At 37.4% G+C, this 12,619-nt stretch overlaps 1 protein-coding gene across 1 annotated transcript; it reads right to left on the reverse strand.

Annotated features, from left to right (window-relative positions):
• Window positions 1-2,786: 2,786 nt before the first annotated feature.
• Window positions 2,787-12,011, reverse strand: LOC135693313 (allograft inflammatory factor 1). The gene is made up of 7 exons (XM_065211755.2): window positions 11,829-12,011; window positions 9,046-9,107; window positions 7,367-7,436; window positions 6,873-6,914; window positions 6,595-6,693; window positions 3,777-3,840; window positions 2,787-3,105 (listed from the first exon to the last, which is right to left on the reverse strand). The coding sequence occupies exons 1-7, from the start codon at window positions 11,851-11,853 to the stop codon at window positions 3,021-3,023; spliced, it is 447 nt and encodes a 148-aa protein (XP_065067827.1). The 5' UTR covers window positions 11,854-12,011; the 3' UTR covers window positions 2,787-3,020.
• Between the last annotated feature and the right edge of the window lie 608 nt (window positions 12,012-12,619).

A 12,619-nucleotide genomic window follows, 5' to 3' on the forward strand; every position in this document is an offset into this window, starting at 1 on the left:
GATGGCACGATGACAAACAAAATGACTGACGCAAACATCGGAAGACATTCTCATTAACAATAACGAACCACAAACACTATGCACGACAGACAAAACTAGTTGTATAACACAGTGCATGTCTGATTACTCAAAGTAGTGAACTCTCTGTATATGGGTTTAGCATGCCATTTTCATGCGATTCGGTATATTGTTTAGGGTAATAACTCATTCACTCAGAGGGACACAGTGGGGTTGAATTTTTTAAAACTGCTAAAACACAAACCCAAAACTGTTTTAGCAAAATAAGAAGCACTTGCAATATAAATGTTACGAAAATGGAAATAACTAGAAAATTAATGTGACTCTGTAATATTAAATTAGGAATATGAGTATTCTGAAGGAGACTATCCTCAAAGGAGTTATCGAGTCATTTATCCCGATGACGTTTTCAATAACGTATTCAGAATAAAACCCACCGCTTGAACAGACTCAAGTATCCTACTTTCAATAAGAAATGGAATAAAATAAAAATGAATTAGAAATTGGCAGAATAACATAAAATGTAACATAAACATAGATTACACAGGGGTGTGGAACATGTTTTCCAGTATATAATCCATTTTTTTCAATCTGGTGGTAAGGACATCCAGCATTTTCCTCTTTGAATAAAAAACTTTTCTAACGATTAAGAGCGTAGCATTTTAGCTGCAATGGATTAATTTTTTTAAAGCGTTGGTAAAATCCATCGCTAATTCAAAGTATGGATTTAGCAAATCCTAGCTTGAATAGTTTATTCAATTTACAAAATAATAAACTTTGAAAATTTGACCTCTGTCTCCATTGCATTCTGCAAAATCAGCAGTGCTTCCTTCTACTTTCTAAAAACGGGATTTCCTCATTTTTCTCCATTTTGATTTTAAAATTACCTTCCCTAAAATCAGAAATTTTCTTCTGACTATCTTCCATAAATGCTAGCCTGGCTGCAGCATGCTACAGTGACACAACGCTCGTATAAATTTTTCTTCAATTTCTTAAAAACTTCCTTCTAATTTTCACTTCCTTTGTTTTCCTTCCAAAAGCTCAAATTTCGTTTTGAGAGAAAATTGGCTTCGAGGTGAAAGCACTGGAAATCAACAATGAATCCGTCTCGTTTTCAAAATTACCCCAAATTTTAATCTCCGACTTGAAACCTGTTTCAGGATTTACCACCACGCTTTCAGTCCAAATACGTTTTTGACGTATTTTTGTGTTGAACTGCAGAGACTATGATGACATCAATTTGAAAACATGGATGGGAATTAACCGGAAAAATCCTTTTGTGAAAATTGTGGCATAGCGCTCATAGACTCAATATGGCCATATAGCCTAAAAATGGTCTGTTAAAAGACTCAACACAGCCATAGCCACAAACCTTATGTTATCAGCAACACTGGCATAATAAAACGTAATATTGGCAAATTCGAAAGCAAATTGTGGTCCTTAGTTCAAACCTGGGGTTAAAAATACCTTACAAAGAAGTTTAAAATACTTTCAAAAGAGGGTGTAAATTGGATTGGTGTATCAACTTTCTGTTCTGTTAGATTAACTTAAATCAACTTAAATTTAACTGAAAATATACGTTTAACTTCTGACAAAAGAACAGAATTTCCAAAATTTTCTACTCGTCACTTGAAGTATCAAATTCACTTTATGACTATGTTATGAATGAAGTCAATTCTAATGGCGATTGGCTGAGTACAAGTTGAACAAACCAAACAAGGGTGATTAAGCCTGGTTTCCATGTAGCCGTAAGGCTGCCTGCGACTGCTTTCTGCCATCTTCCATCTTCCACCCTTAAGCCTGGTTTCCATGTAGCCGTAAGGCTGCCTGCGACTGCTTTCTGCCATCTTCCATCTTCCACCCTTAAGCCTGGTTTCCATATAGCCGTAAGGCTGCCTGCGACTGCTTTCTGCCATCTTTCATCTTCCACCCTTACAGTAGCGCCGGCAAATGGAAACGTTCTGTTTTCAATTGCCTGCGGTATCGGTAACTATGCCGGTAACTAGGTAAAGTTTGAGCTGGAAAAACTGGCGGGCAAAATTCAACAACAAAGCCCTGTTTCAATTGGTTCTTGCACATCACATGATCCGTTTGAACAAAAGAATGCCGCAGGCAGCCGCAGGCAAGGCGTTTCCATTTGTAATTTGTCTGCCGGCGGTACCGGTAGGCTGCCGTAAGAGCCGGGAAAAGTTGTACTCGTTCAACTTTCTCCCGGCTCTCCCGGCAGTCTTACGGCACTTCAAACAGCTGCCTGCGGTATCGTTAGAAAGCGTTTCCATAAAGAATTATCTGCCGGCGATACCGTAGGGATGGAAGATGACAGAAAGCAGTCGCAGGCAGCCTTACGGCTATATGGAAACCTGGCTTTATGTATGTATGCAAGACGACAAAGACATACGAAAGTTTTAGTTACTTCTTCGGATTTTTTTATGAAATTGACGATACAGAAAATGTCAGACAGGCCACCACATGTGTCCTTCGACTTACATTATTTTGTATTTTATAAGAACATCTTTACTTTAACCTAAATTTTACAGGTAGCATGATCCGACAAATGTTATACTTTGCATGATGCCTCGTCTTACTTTAAAGGCACGCGTGCTTACCTGTAAGTTACCTACAAAATGCATAAAAGTCTTAACAAGAGATACCACGAAAAAGATGACAATTGTACGGCGCAAATAAAGCGAAGGCTGTATTCACTTTGAAACTTATAAGAGCTCTGCATCCAGCAAGAAAGTTCGGGATTTTCAGAAATACTCATCAAAGCCAGAACATGCATATAATTAACAAAAAATCGTTTACAATACTAACATAATCGTGTAGAAAAATGTGTTATTAAATCAAAAAACCCCATTTTTATGAAATAAGCAAGAATTTTGTATAAATATATATTGTTTATTAAATGTCTGCTGATTTTATTTAAACCTTTTTCAGAATATTTTGAAATGTAAGCAATGGACGTAAAAATCTGATGCTCATGGAAAAGAGGTTTGGCTGCGTCAAGGTAGTGATGATAAATCTCGTTTGGGTGCTGGGCCTTTGGGCCGCTCCTTTCCTTTCTTCTTTTCTTCAAACATCAAAATCCTGTAACAAATAATCAGTCATTAATGATTTATCTTCAGACCGGCTACTGACACATGTATCAAGGCGGAAAGAGAGACGTAAAGGGTCCTAGGGTAGCCTGCGTGCAGACCCAATATTCTGAGGATTTCTTCGCTGACCCTTATTAATTTGATGTTACAAAGACGTTATAGAAGGCCCCTCAAAATAGGTTTTGCAACGAAGCATACTCTACAATATAATGGATTTAAAGCAAATTGATCCCATATTAAAAATCAATATTTTCGTTATTTTACACAAAAATGTTGTCCTCGGTGCAAAGTGACGCAGGAAATTGCTTCATTATACAGACCCTTTGCAGGTACCGGGCCCTAGTCCCTTGCCCCTTGCCCCTTCTCAGTGGCCCTACACGCACCGATGAATGTGTACCTTTGACGGGTATCATACACTGGGTATTTGTTTCACAATATTAGAACAAAATCTATACCTCTAATCTGGAAAAACCTACTGCAAAATTCAATCAAACATCGCTGAACATAAATCACTGAAAATTTTCTCTCGCCCCCTACATCCTATTCCCTTCATCATCTACTTCGGAAAAGCGAGCATCTATTTCATGTGATAGTTGAAAACTATTTGATGCATTAAATAATGAGGTGATAATAGTTTCATATTCTTTGATTAAGGAAACATACAATTTCAGAACGGAACTCTTTTTCCCCAGCATCATGGTTAAGAAATCCTTGTAGTCAATTGTACCTGAAAGAAGATGGATGCAATGAGATATAGAAAATAGATAGGCCTGGAAATTATCTCTGAGCCTAAAGACAGTCTGCCCCATGCAAATTAGCTAGTTTGACAAACATGCATGTTACTTCATGCTCACATAGGGCGGAAACTCACAGCCTGATTGGCTCTTCCTAATAAGGGACTGGGCATGTCTAATCTTTATGGCGACGAAAAATCCTCAAGTGAAATAGGAGACACGTTTCATTGTTAATATTAGACAGGTAACACATTAACCCACTTTGCATATCCCAGTAATTTATTTATTAATGAGAAGCTGAGGCTGAACAAAGATTCATTTGAATAACATAGTACAAATACTACGAACAGTTTTATTTGTCACAGGCCTTGGGGCAAAACTCGAGACAGACAGTAAATATGTACCCTATTACACCACATATAGGCCCACCCTGTATAAAGGCCCAAGGGCTAACACTGAGTATCTATTTAATTCTAATCTCGAGATAAGGATACTTTAGAATAAAGGATACTTTGTAAAAGATTAAAGCTTGATTAAATGAAATTTAATCACGTTTAATATGTGACAGGGTACGCCTTTTAGGTGCCCCTTGGGCTTTTGTTTTTGGGCACAGATTGCACAATTGTGGAGTTTGTGTTTATTGTAGCGATGCTCGAGTAAGCTTTACATTGTGTTTTTATACGGCTAAAGCAACCAGCGTGCAAGTGTGCATTGGCTTTGGGTATATAAACTTCGTCTTAGCACAGTTTCATTCTCACGCGTTGCACGATAACTTGAAGTTGGACTTTGGAGAGGAAAGGTTTTTCCTATGCGACCCTGCCCACCCAACCCTTGTCTAGAAATTTTCAGGGGTTTTTATTTACATGCATGTTGACTTTCTACTTTTTTTTCGTGCATTAGTTAATGGCCGTATGGCTTGCGACTTTTTGCATGAACAAGGTGCTGCTAGTCGGCGGAAGAAGGCCATTGTTCTTCTTCTCAACCCCCTCAAAAACGGTTGGCGTTTCATTTATGGCCGTCTTTGCGATTGGCGCACCGACAGCCCAAAACTAAATGGTTCAAATGATGAGAGAACACCACCTTCAGTCTTATGATTGACAATGGTAAAACATTCTGAGGACCATCCTACCCTTATTTGCTAATGGTTTTTGTTTAGTAACCTGGAACAAATATTAAATGATCTTTTCTCTTTTGACAATATGTTTGCCAATACATTCTGATGCTAGAGATATTTGTCTGGTCCTTTAAGAACCTATGGGACCTCTAAACCATTTCCCCCTTGTTGTCTCTTCGACCACATACAAAATCTCTCGCTTTTCCTCCGAAGTTTAATGCACAATCGGACAATGATATTGCAATTGATTAACTGTAAAAGTGTTTTGATTGTTTATATATATTATACTCACTTTCACTTTCATTAAATTCAACAGGTCGTTGATAAATTGACCATGACCTCACCCCTTTCTCCACTTTCTGAGATCCCAAGGCCAGAATTAATCTTTAGTTCATGAAGTTCATGCTTATTAGCGTATGTGTATGAGACAGCGTGTGTGGACTAGGGCACTGGCTAATGCTTCATTGCCAAACTGTGATTTTTTTTCTCCATCTTATTTTGGTTCCATTCATTTGTAAAAAAGTTGATTATTTTCTGTTATGCTAAGCTAATTGCAAAACTTTGGAAGACCCTTTCGTTTCATGTCAACATTAGAATAGATAAAGCTATGGAACCGTTAGCTTTTCTCCCGTCAAATTCTATTTTAGATGCAGTTTCTGGCCATCCCTAGATTATTATAATCCAAAATTTTTCTTGCCGTCAACCATGGTGGCGGCCTTTTTTAATACAAACACAGTCATTAAATTTTGACCCCACTTTAAAATACGTTTCGCCGTCCCTGGATCCGACTTCAAGTGCACTAAGTCGACCTAGCGAATATTAGCGTCGTAACCTAAAAATAGCACAACTGTCTTCTGATTCAGCCTGGTAAAAGAAACGCATGTTGCAAACTTTTGTACAATCATTTTTTTGGCTTTATACATTGTGTTACAGTTTAAAGCTTTTAGTCCCCTTCCCCCAGAAAGTTTTCCCTGTCCTTGGGCGTGTAAATCCGTCGGGAATTGCACATTGAGCCAATCCCTCTAACATCAAGGCAGCATAATGTTCCAAAATATCAACATCACTCTCCCTTTTTCTCTCTTCCCATCCACCATTCCAAAACTTATTTCATGAAAATAATCGAACTATATAGATTTTATGAATATAGAATCTAACAAGAAATAATAGGCCTGTCAATCTTATCTCTAAAATAGCCTGGTAAGTATGAGATCCGAACTTCATTTTGTGCAACTTTTTGACACAAGCTATGTGAAAGTCGAAAACAAACTCAGCGGCCCCTGGAGAAAATCCACATGTTTTTCTGGCCCGGCACTCAAAACAATTAAGAACCCCTTCCCTATGGGCTTCAATGTAAGGTAATAGGGTGTGCTCATTCTCAAGGGTTTCTGGGATACCCCCATCCCCAACGCACCGATTCCCTTAATGCCACAGTTAATAACATAATTTCCTTGAATTGTATTTCCCATGCAGAAAAGATACAAAATTCTTTATTCCTAAAGCTCTTACAATTTTCAGAGCATTGTTTGAGAAACTGTAAAAAATTGGGGATCGTAGGATTCTTTAATAAACATTTATGTTCCTCAATGAATTAGTTCTGTCAGACACATCGGGTCAACATTTGACAACAACGCACCTGAATTCCGCGTATCCACTTCAGAAATCATTTTCTTCAATTCAAGGTGAGTTTTGGCTTGACCGAGTTTTTCCATCATTCTTTTCAACTCCATTATATCTATAAAAGTAATAGTTTTACTTAAAAAATTAATTGGGTTCAATGTGAACAATCGGTGGTCATGTTAAGGTTTAAGGGTGCTAAACTTAACGATTATTTTTTGAGATCTAGATGATAAAGGAATGAGCCTGAAGGAAGGTGAACAAGCTGAACAAGACAAAGAGTGAGGAATTTCTTACCGATATCTCCTGAATTATCTTCATCAAATTCCATAAATTGTTCTAAGAAGCAATTGAAAATAAGACAAATTGATACATTTGCCAAGACAAAAAAACATACATCCGGCCCACCGTGCGCTTTCTCTCAAAAAATATTTTTGGCTTACACTTTGAAAATTCTAAATTCGATTTAGATTTGTTTTTGGACTGCTCTGATATTTTCTTTTTCTCTGCAGTAAATGATAATGTGCGTCCCGTTGACCAGTAATTGGTCGGAAAGGGAGTCCGAGAATTGGAAATGCTTTATCTAATAATTTAAACGTTTTATAGCGAAATATTTTACTCTTAAGACAAAAAAACATACATCAGCAACATAAAATGCGGCCCACAACGTGTAACATCTTTTGGATGATTCCCCATGCTATTTTTTTAAATTCACCAGCTAACAGCAGATAACGAGACGGCAAAACAAAAAAATATTGGGGAGTGAGAAAAATAAATATTTTCTCGTGTACTTTTGTAGGCGTCCAACTTCTCTGCAAGGTCCGGGTATTCTTCAAGATTGTCTGCATCGTCCATGTACAGCTACAATTGGTGGAAAAGAATTAAAACCATCTACAAAACTGCATTGCTTAGGAAAGATAGATTATCAATAACGTAACGGTCAAGTTCAAGATCAAATGTGAAAGCAAAAAGGTAAATTTTCACTTTCAACTGTTTTGATTGATAGTCTAAATCAAGGGGCGTACCAATTTATCAAAATGTCGGACACATTTGTTATAAACCTATTCATTGTCAAGAAAATCCCAATTCTGATTAAGGAAAATTCGCTCAATGACACTTCGCGTTTACTCGAGATCTGGCTAGTTCATTTACTGGGTGAAAAAATTGAAAATTCTTCCAAATTTTTATTAGCTCGGCATCTGTGTTAATAGCTTTCATCGCACTAATTTATACCCCTGCCCTAATGAGGTTAGTATTAATCGAAAATGAGGGCAGTTCAAAATGCCAACCGATTAACATAAGACTCGAAGTTATACATAAAACATGAATGAAGATATTTTACGAGCAGTGGGCTTTTTTAGTTTGATAAATAGAAATGTCTGTCTTATTACTAATGTGATGCGAACTTTTGTGGTTAGGCCTTGTTCTGTGTGGAAAAACTCTCATTATAGACAATGTTACTTTTTTCGTACCTGTCAACACACCTCTTCGTTTACTTTGCAATATAGTACCTTGCAATCACTGCTTTTCAATCCGTGCCCCTAGATGCTTTAATTTTCCTTCTGATCGTCACATTTATTATCTTAAAAATTTATATTAGCATTAGACATCAGGGCTACAAACAATCGATTTCCCATATATTCCCCAAGACAACTGGGCCTAATTTTACATCGAATGTCTTCGGAAAACTTGAAACCAAACATTAAACTGGCAAAAATTCACATTGAAACTTCTCAACTTTCTTGCTTTTATTTCTAAATTTTGTCATATCCTTTAAGGTTTTTTCGGGGCGTGACTTTGACAGCAAAAAAATAAAAATCTGCCTGGGTACGAGGTTAGCACTAGCAGGAGCAACCCATCAAATCTGCAGAGGTTCAAATTGTGGTGGCAAATTGCTGAACGAATTTTACACTGTGGAGCAGGGAATCCAGAATGAATTAATATTTGTAAGCATTAACCACACAAATTTGCATCCACTCTTATATTTGTCAAGACTTTTGAAAACAGAATTCCGGATTGCATCGATAACAAAAAGTGTTGTTTACAAGTTTTATTTTTGGAATTCCGTAAAAATAGCCAGGGGGCAACTTAACTATAATTTTGCTAGGGTAATGGGGGAGAGACATGAAACACGGAAAATGTTTGAAAAGGTTGGGAAATAATGGCAAGTAGATCGACCTATTTCAAGCCATTTTCTTTCATTTTAAACCCTACCACGGAAATTGCTATGGTCTATATGTAACCCTCTTTGGAATTTCCAGAAATCAACAAGAGAACCTTATGACAGCCCTATGTCAATAAGCCCTACACTGGGGCACATCCCCATGAATAAAAGCTTGTGAGTACCTGTCTCGTTGGAAATAAGTGAATTAAGTAAGTCGCAAATATATTTCATTAAATAAGGATAAGTCAAATACATTTGCTTTTGTTAAAAAAACCTAAGTCTACAAAAACATTCCAATCTTTTTACCAGGTTGATGGCATCCAGATCATTTTCTTGAGTTTGACGAAGTTGTCCAAAGGCCTTTCCGCCTAAAGTTACAAAATGATTTTGACATTAGAATTGTTTCTACGCAATAAAATTTTCTGAGCACATATATGTGGCTGGAGGTGGGACTTATGATGCAAAGTTCTTACCAGCACAGAGGAAATTCCTAGGAGGGGCCAATTTGCCCTATTCAACTAACAAAAAAGGGAGCTATTACAGTTGCATTCTAAACTCATTATTAGAACCTTTTCCAGGCAAGTATTCTTTGGTATGTGTTTAAATGCCTGAGAGACATGCAAAATGGCTTGCAGGTTGTCTCTAAACAAAGGCCTACCATTACGCAGATTTGAAGCTAATATGGCTATTGGTTGCTAATATTCGAGTCTAGGAGGAGAATATATTTACTTGTTTATATCTCAGATATAGGTGCGGTTTGACTTGTAACAATTTGTGAACAACTTGGCTATTGGGGCCAAAACAGTATTAAAACTAAAGTGACTTGCCTTAACCATTTGAACATGTGAAGCCTATTATCGGTAAAGATCATAATGCAAAGAATTTCACCAGTGGCATAGCATGACTTTTCAGAGTAGTAAAAATAAACCTACTGTCGAAGACACACATGAAAAAAAAATTTAGACCCCAACTATTGATAGACAACTTAACTGAAAAACTAAAGATTTTGTGGTCCAACTGAAGCTGCTTTTAGGGACATGCAATGCTAGAGCAAGGAAGTAAATTCATACAGTAAAATTCTTGGTTAAAGGGTGTGGGGGGCATTGAACCCTCCCTTCATCTCCGGCCCTGTGATGAGTTTTGGTATCTTTAGGCAGCGCCTCTCTTTTAATCACCAAAGTTTAGATTCTAATTCACATCAAACTGTGTAGATCCCAAATATCCCAAAGATCCCAAATAGAAATCCCTTATCAAAAGAGAAAGGTAAGGTTACCAGACATTTATGTTTTCTCTTCTCCTTTTCCAGGATAAAAAGATTCCCTTTTTCCGACTTCCTGGTACTTTACTCTATTATCATTCAATGATTTAGTGGTGATTGATAGATGGTGAGGGGTAATGGCTGCTTGAACTAGGGAAACTCCCACTAAACTACACTCTAATCTACATTCATTTACTTTAAAGATATATCTATATGATTTTGGTGCAAAGCCACAGCCAAAAATAACTTTAATGTACAATTTTTGGGTGGTTCTATCCAGTGGCAGACATGGGCCACCGCCCCCAATACTTTAGGCGACAATGGTCTTATGTTCTAGAACAATGGGAAATGTTACATTATCTTATTAAAACAGTAGGCTTCCCCCCAATATTTGACCAAGTGTCCACCCCTGGTTCTATCCCCCCAAAGATTGTCAAGTCTAGAGTTTCTGAGTGATACAAACCAATTTCTTGTCATAATTTTTGTAGCTAAAATATTTTCAAGTTTGCTTTGCATATTACACGAGGGGGAGGCAAAAATGTCACATATTTGCTTTCACCTAAAAATTGAAAAATGTAAAAATGATGGTCGCTAAGATAACTTGATTACCCATTGAAACAAAATTGAAACACAAGACAATTGTCCTCTAAAGTATTAGAGGGGCGGTCGCCCTCCCCCTCATCCTTCGAGGTGTCCGCCACTGCCCAGCAGCACTGGGGGTTGGGGGTAGCTAGGGTGACAATCCTAGGGCCATGGGCAGGAAGGGAACCATGAAAATTGCATACCTGTATTGGGTGATTTTTTTCTGGACTCACCCTGAGAATGAGCTTGCTCACTGTAGAAGCTTGCTTTTGGTGTTTTCAGGCCCCAATAGAAACACAAATTTCCATTAAACTAAATTTAACTCTGGGGCAACCAGTCAGGTCTGTGCGCAGGCTACTCTTAAAAGAGGCTTTTAGATGTAATTTGATTACAAATTTTGGCAAAGGAGAAAAAATTTCTGAAACTTTTGACTAATTAAATGTTTTTGGGGTGCCCCTGCATAAGCCCTGGTACCACCAGCCAAAAAATATTGTATAATCTCTCGACTCTAATTGTCAAGCATGCAAGAAAAGGACCTGCAATCTTTTCATAGAGAAGCTTTTTTACGGAGACCTATTTTCACCGACATGCGAAGAGAGCAATCGTTTTTATCACAGCTCCTCTAGATTAATAAAAAGCTTTGATAAAATGATAAATATTTGAGAGTCATTTGTATCATAATAATCCCTTAGCAAACATTCATTTAGATTTTCAAAGTTCTGCAGGTTGAAGTTAAATATTTAGTTTGAAATTATAAGAGGAAGACTAGATAAACTGAGAAATTGTTCATGGTTCGTGACTGTACACAAGATAAATTTGATATGTACAATGTATACCTTGCCACACACTGCTAGTATGAGAGAAAAAGAATCACGAATTTCGCTTTAGAAATTGAGGTAAACCAAATGTATGAGCATTTGACCCGCCAACGTCCAAGAATGAGAACTATTTGGATTGATAAAAGACATTTGCTTTCAGTTCGTTTTCAACAAAAGCGCAGATCAAAGGGCGACACTTATCAAGTTAAAAACATGAAGCAAACAAAGCAGAAATCTCATGTACATGACCCCTAAACAAATTCACATTATATTCTTACATCGCTTTCGATATTGTTTTATAAAAGCATTACTTCGAAAGTGACATGACAATATTTTCACGGAAGGGGAGGCGACACCCAGGAGCCCTGGAAGGACTTTCCGGGCCTAAGCAAACAGATTAAATAAGACTTAAAATCGGTGCAATTATTTACCTTGATAATCCTTGGAGCCGCTCATCTTGCTTGATAGTTTGTCTGTCTTTGCAGGTACAAACAGTCTGTTTGGTGGCAATGAATCGGTGATATTTTGCTACTTATTTACAGTTTGAATAGGACACGCTGCAACGACCGGACCGGATGCCCTGTTTGAAAGCTGAGAACGCAGTTCCGTGAGGCGTCGCCTCTTGATGTTAGATCCGCCCTCGGCGCAGGGGGAGTAATATTTGTTTTTTAGGGCAGTAGCCCCTGTTCCCGACCCATTTCAAATAAGGTGCCTGAAACACAAACAAGGGGGAATGGGAAGTTAGTAAAGTTTTCAACGAACGCCAACACTGTAGCAATATTTCCGCAATTAACTGACAAATTTGACGCTTTACTTAATTATTTGAAACAAATTAGGAAACATTGAATGAAAAGGAACTCTTTTAAAAGTTAACAATAAAAAAATGTGTTTCGGAAGAAATGCCACTGTGAAAAGTCCTTACGCCTTGCAGTATCGTCCTTTGTAATTCGTCAATGTGTGGAATATAATATGAAACAAAAAAGAAAATAAAAAATATAAGAGTATAAAAAAGGCATTCGATGTTGTTGCCATTTGAAATGCGGAATTTTTAAGGGAGCCGAAATCGCTGAATTTGCTCGAATTTGCTTGTCAAGCTTCTCTTGCTCCCTGTCTGCCTCTTTCTTCAAGCATACTTGGAATATAGGAATACAATACACAAGCTTTTAGTATCTTTAGTTCTAAGTCAGTATTTGATGTAAACAAAAATAACAACGGTGTAATG

The sequence above is a fragment of the Rhopilema esculentum genome, chromosome 11 (assembly GCF_057945365.1).
Source record: "Rhopilema esculentum isolate cy_ngs chromosome 11, ASM5794536v1, whole genome shotgun sequence".
In the NCBI taxonomy this organism is placed as follows: domain Eukaryota; kingdom Metazoa; phylum Cnidaria; class Scyphozoa; order Rhizostomeae; family Rhizostomatidae; genus Rhopilema; species Rhopilema esculentum.

Coding starts and splice junctions, on each gene's coding strand:
- LOC135693313 (XM_065211755.2), bottom strand. CDS start 11,853: ATGAGCGGCTCCAAGGATTATCAAG. Junction 6,915..7,366: donor GAAGTTGGACGCCTACAAAA/GTACACGAGAAA, acceptor ATTGCTTCTTAG/AACAATTTATGGAATTTGAT. Junction 6,694..6,872: donor AGATAATTCAGGAGATATCG/GTAAGAAATTCC, acceptor TTACTTTTATAG/ATATAATGGAGTTGAAAAGA.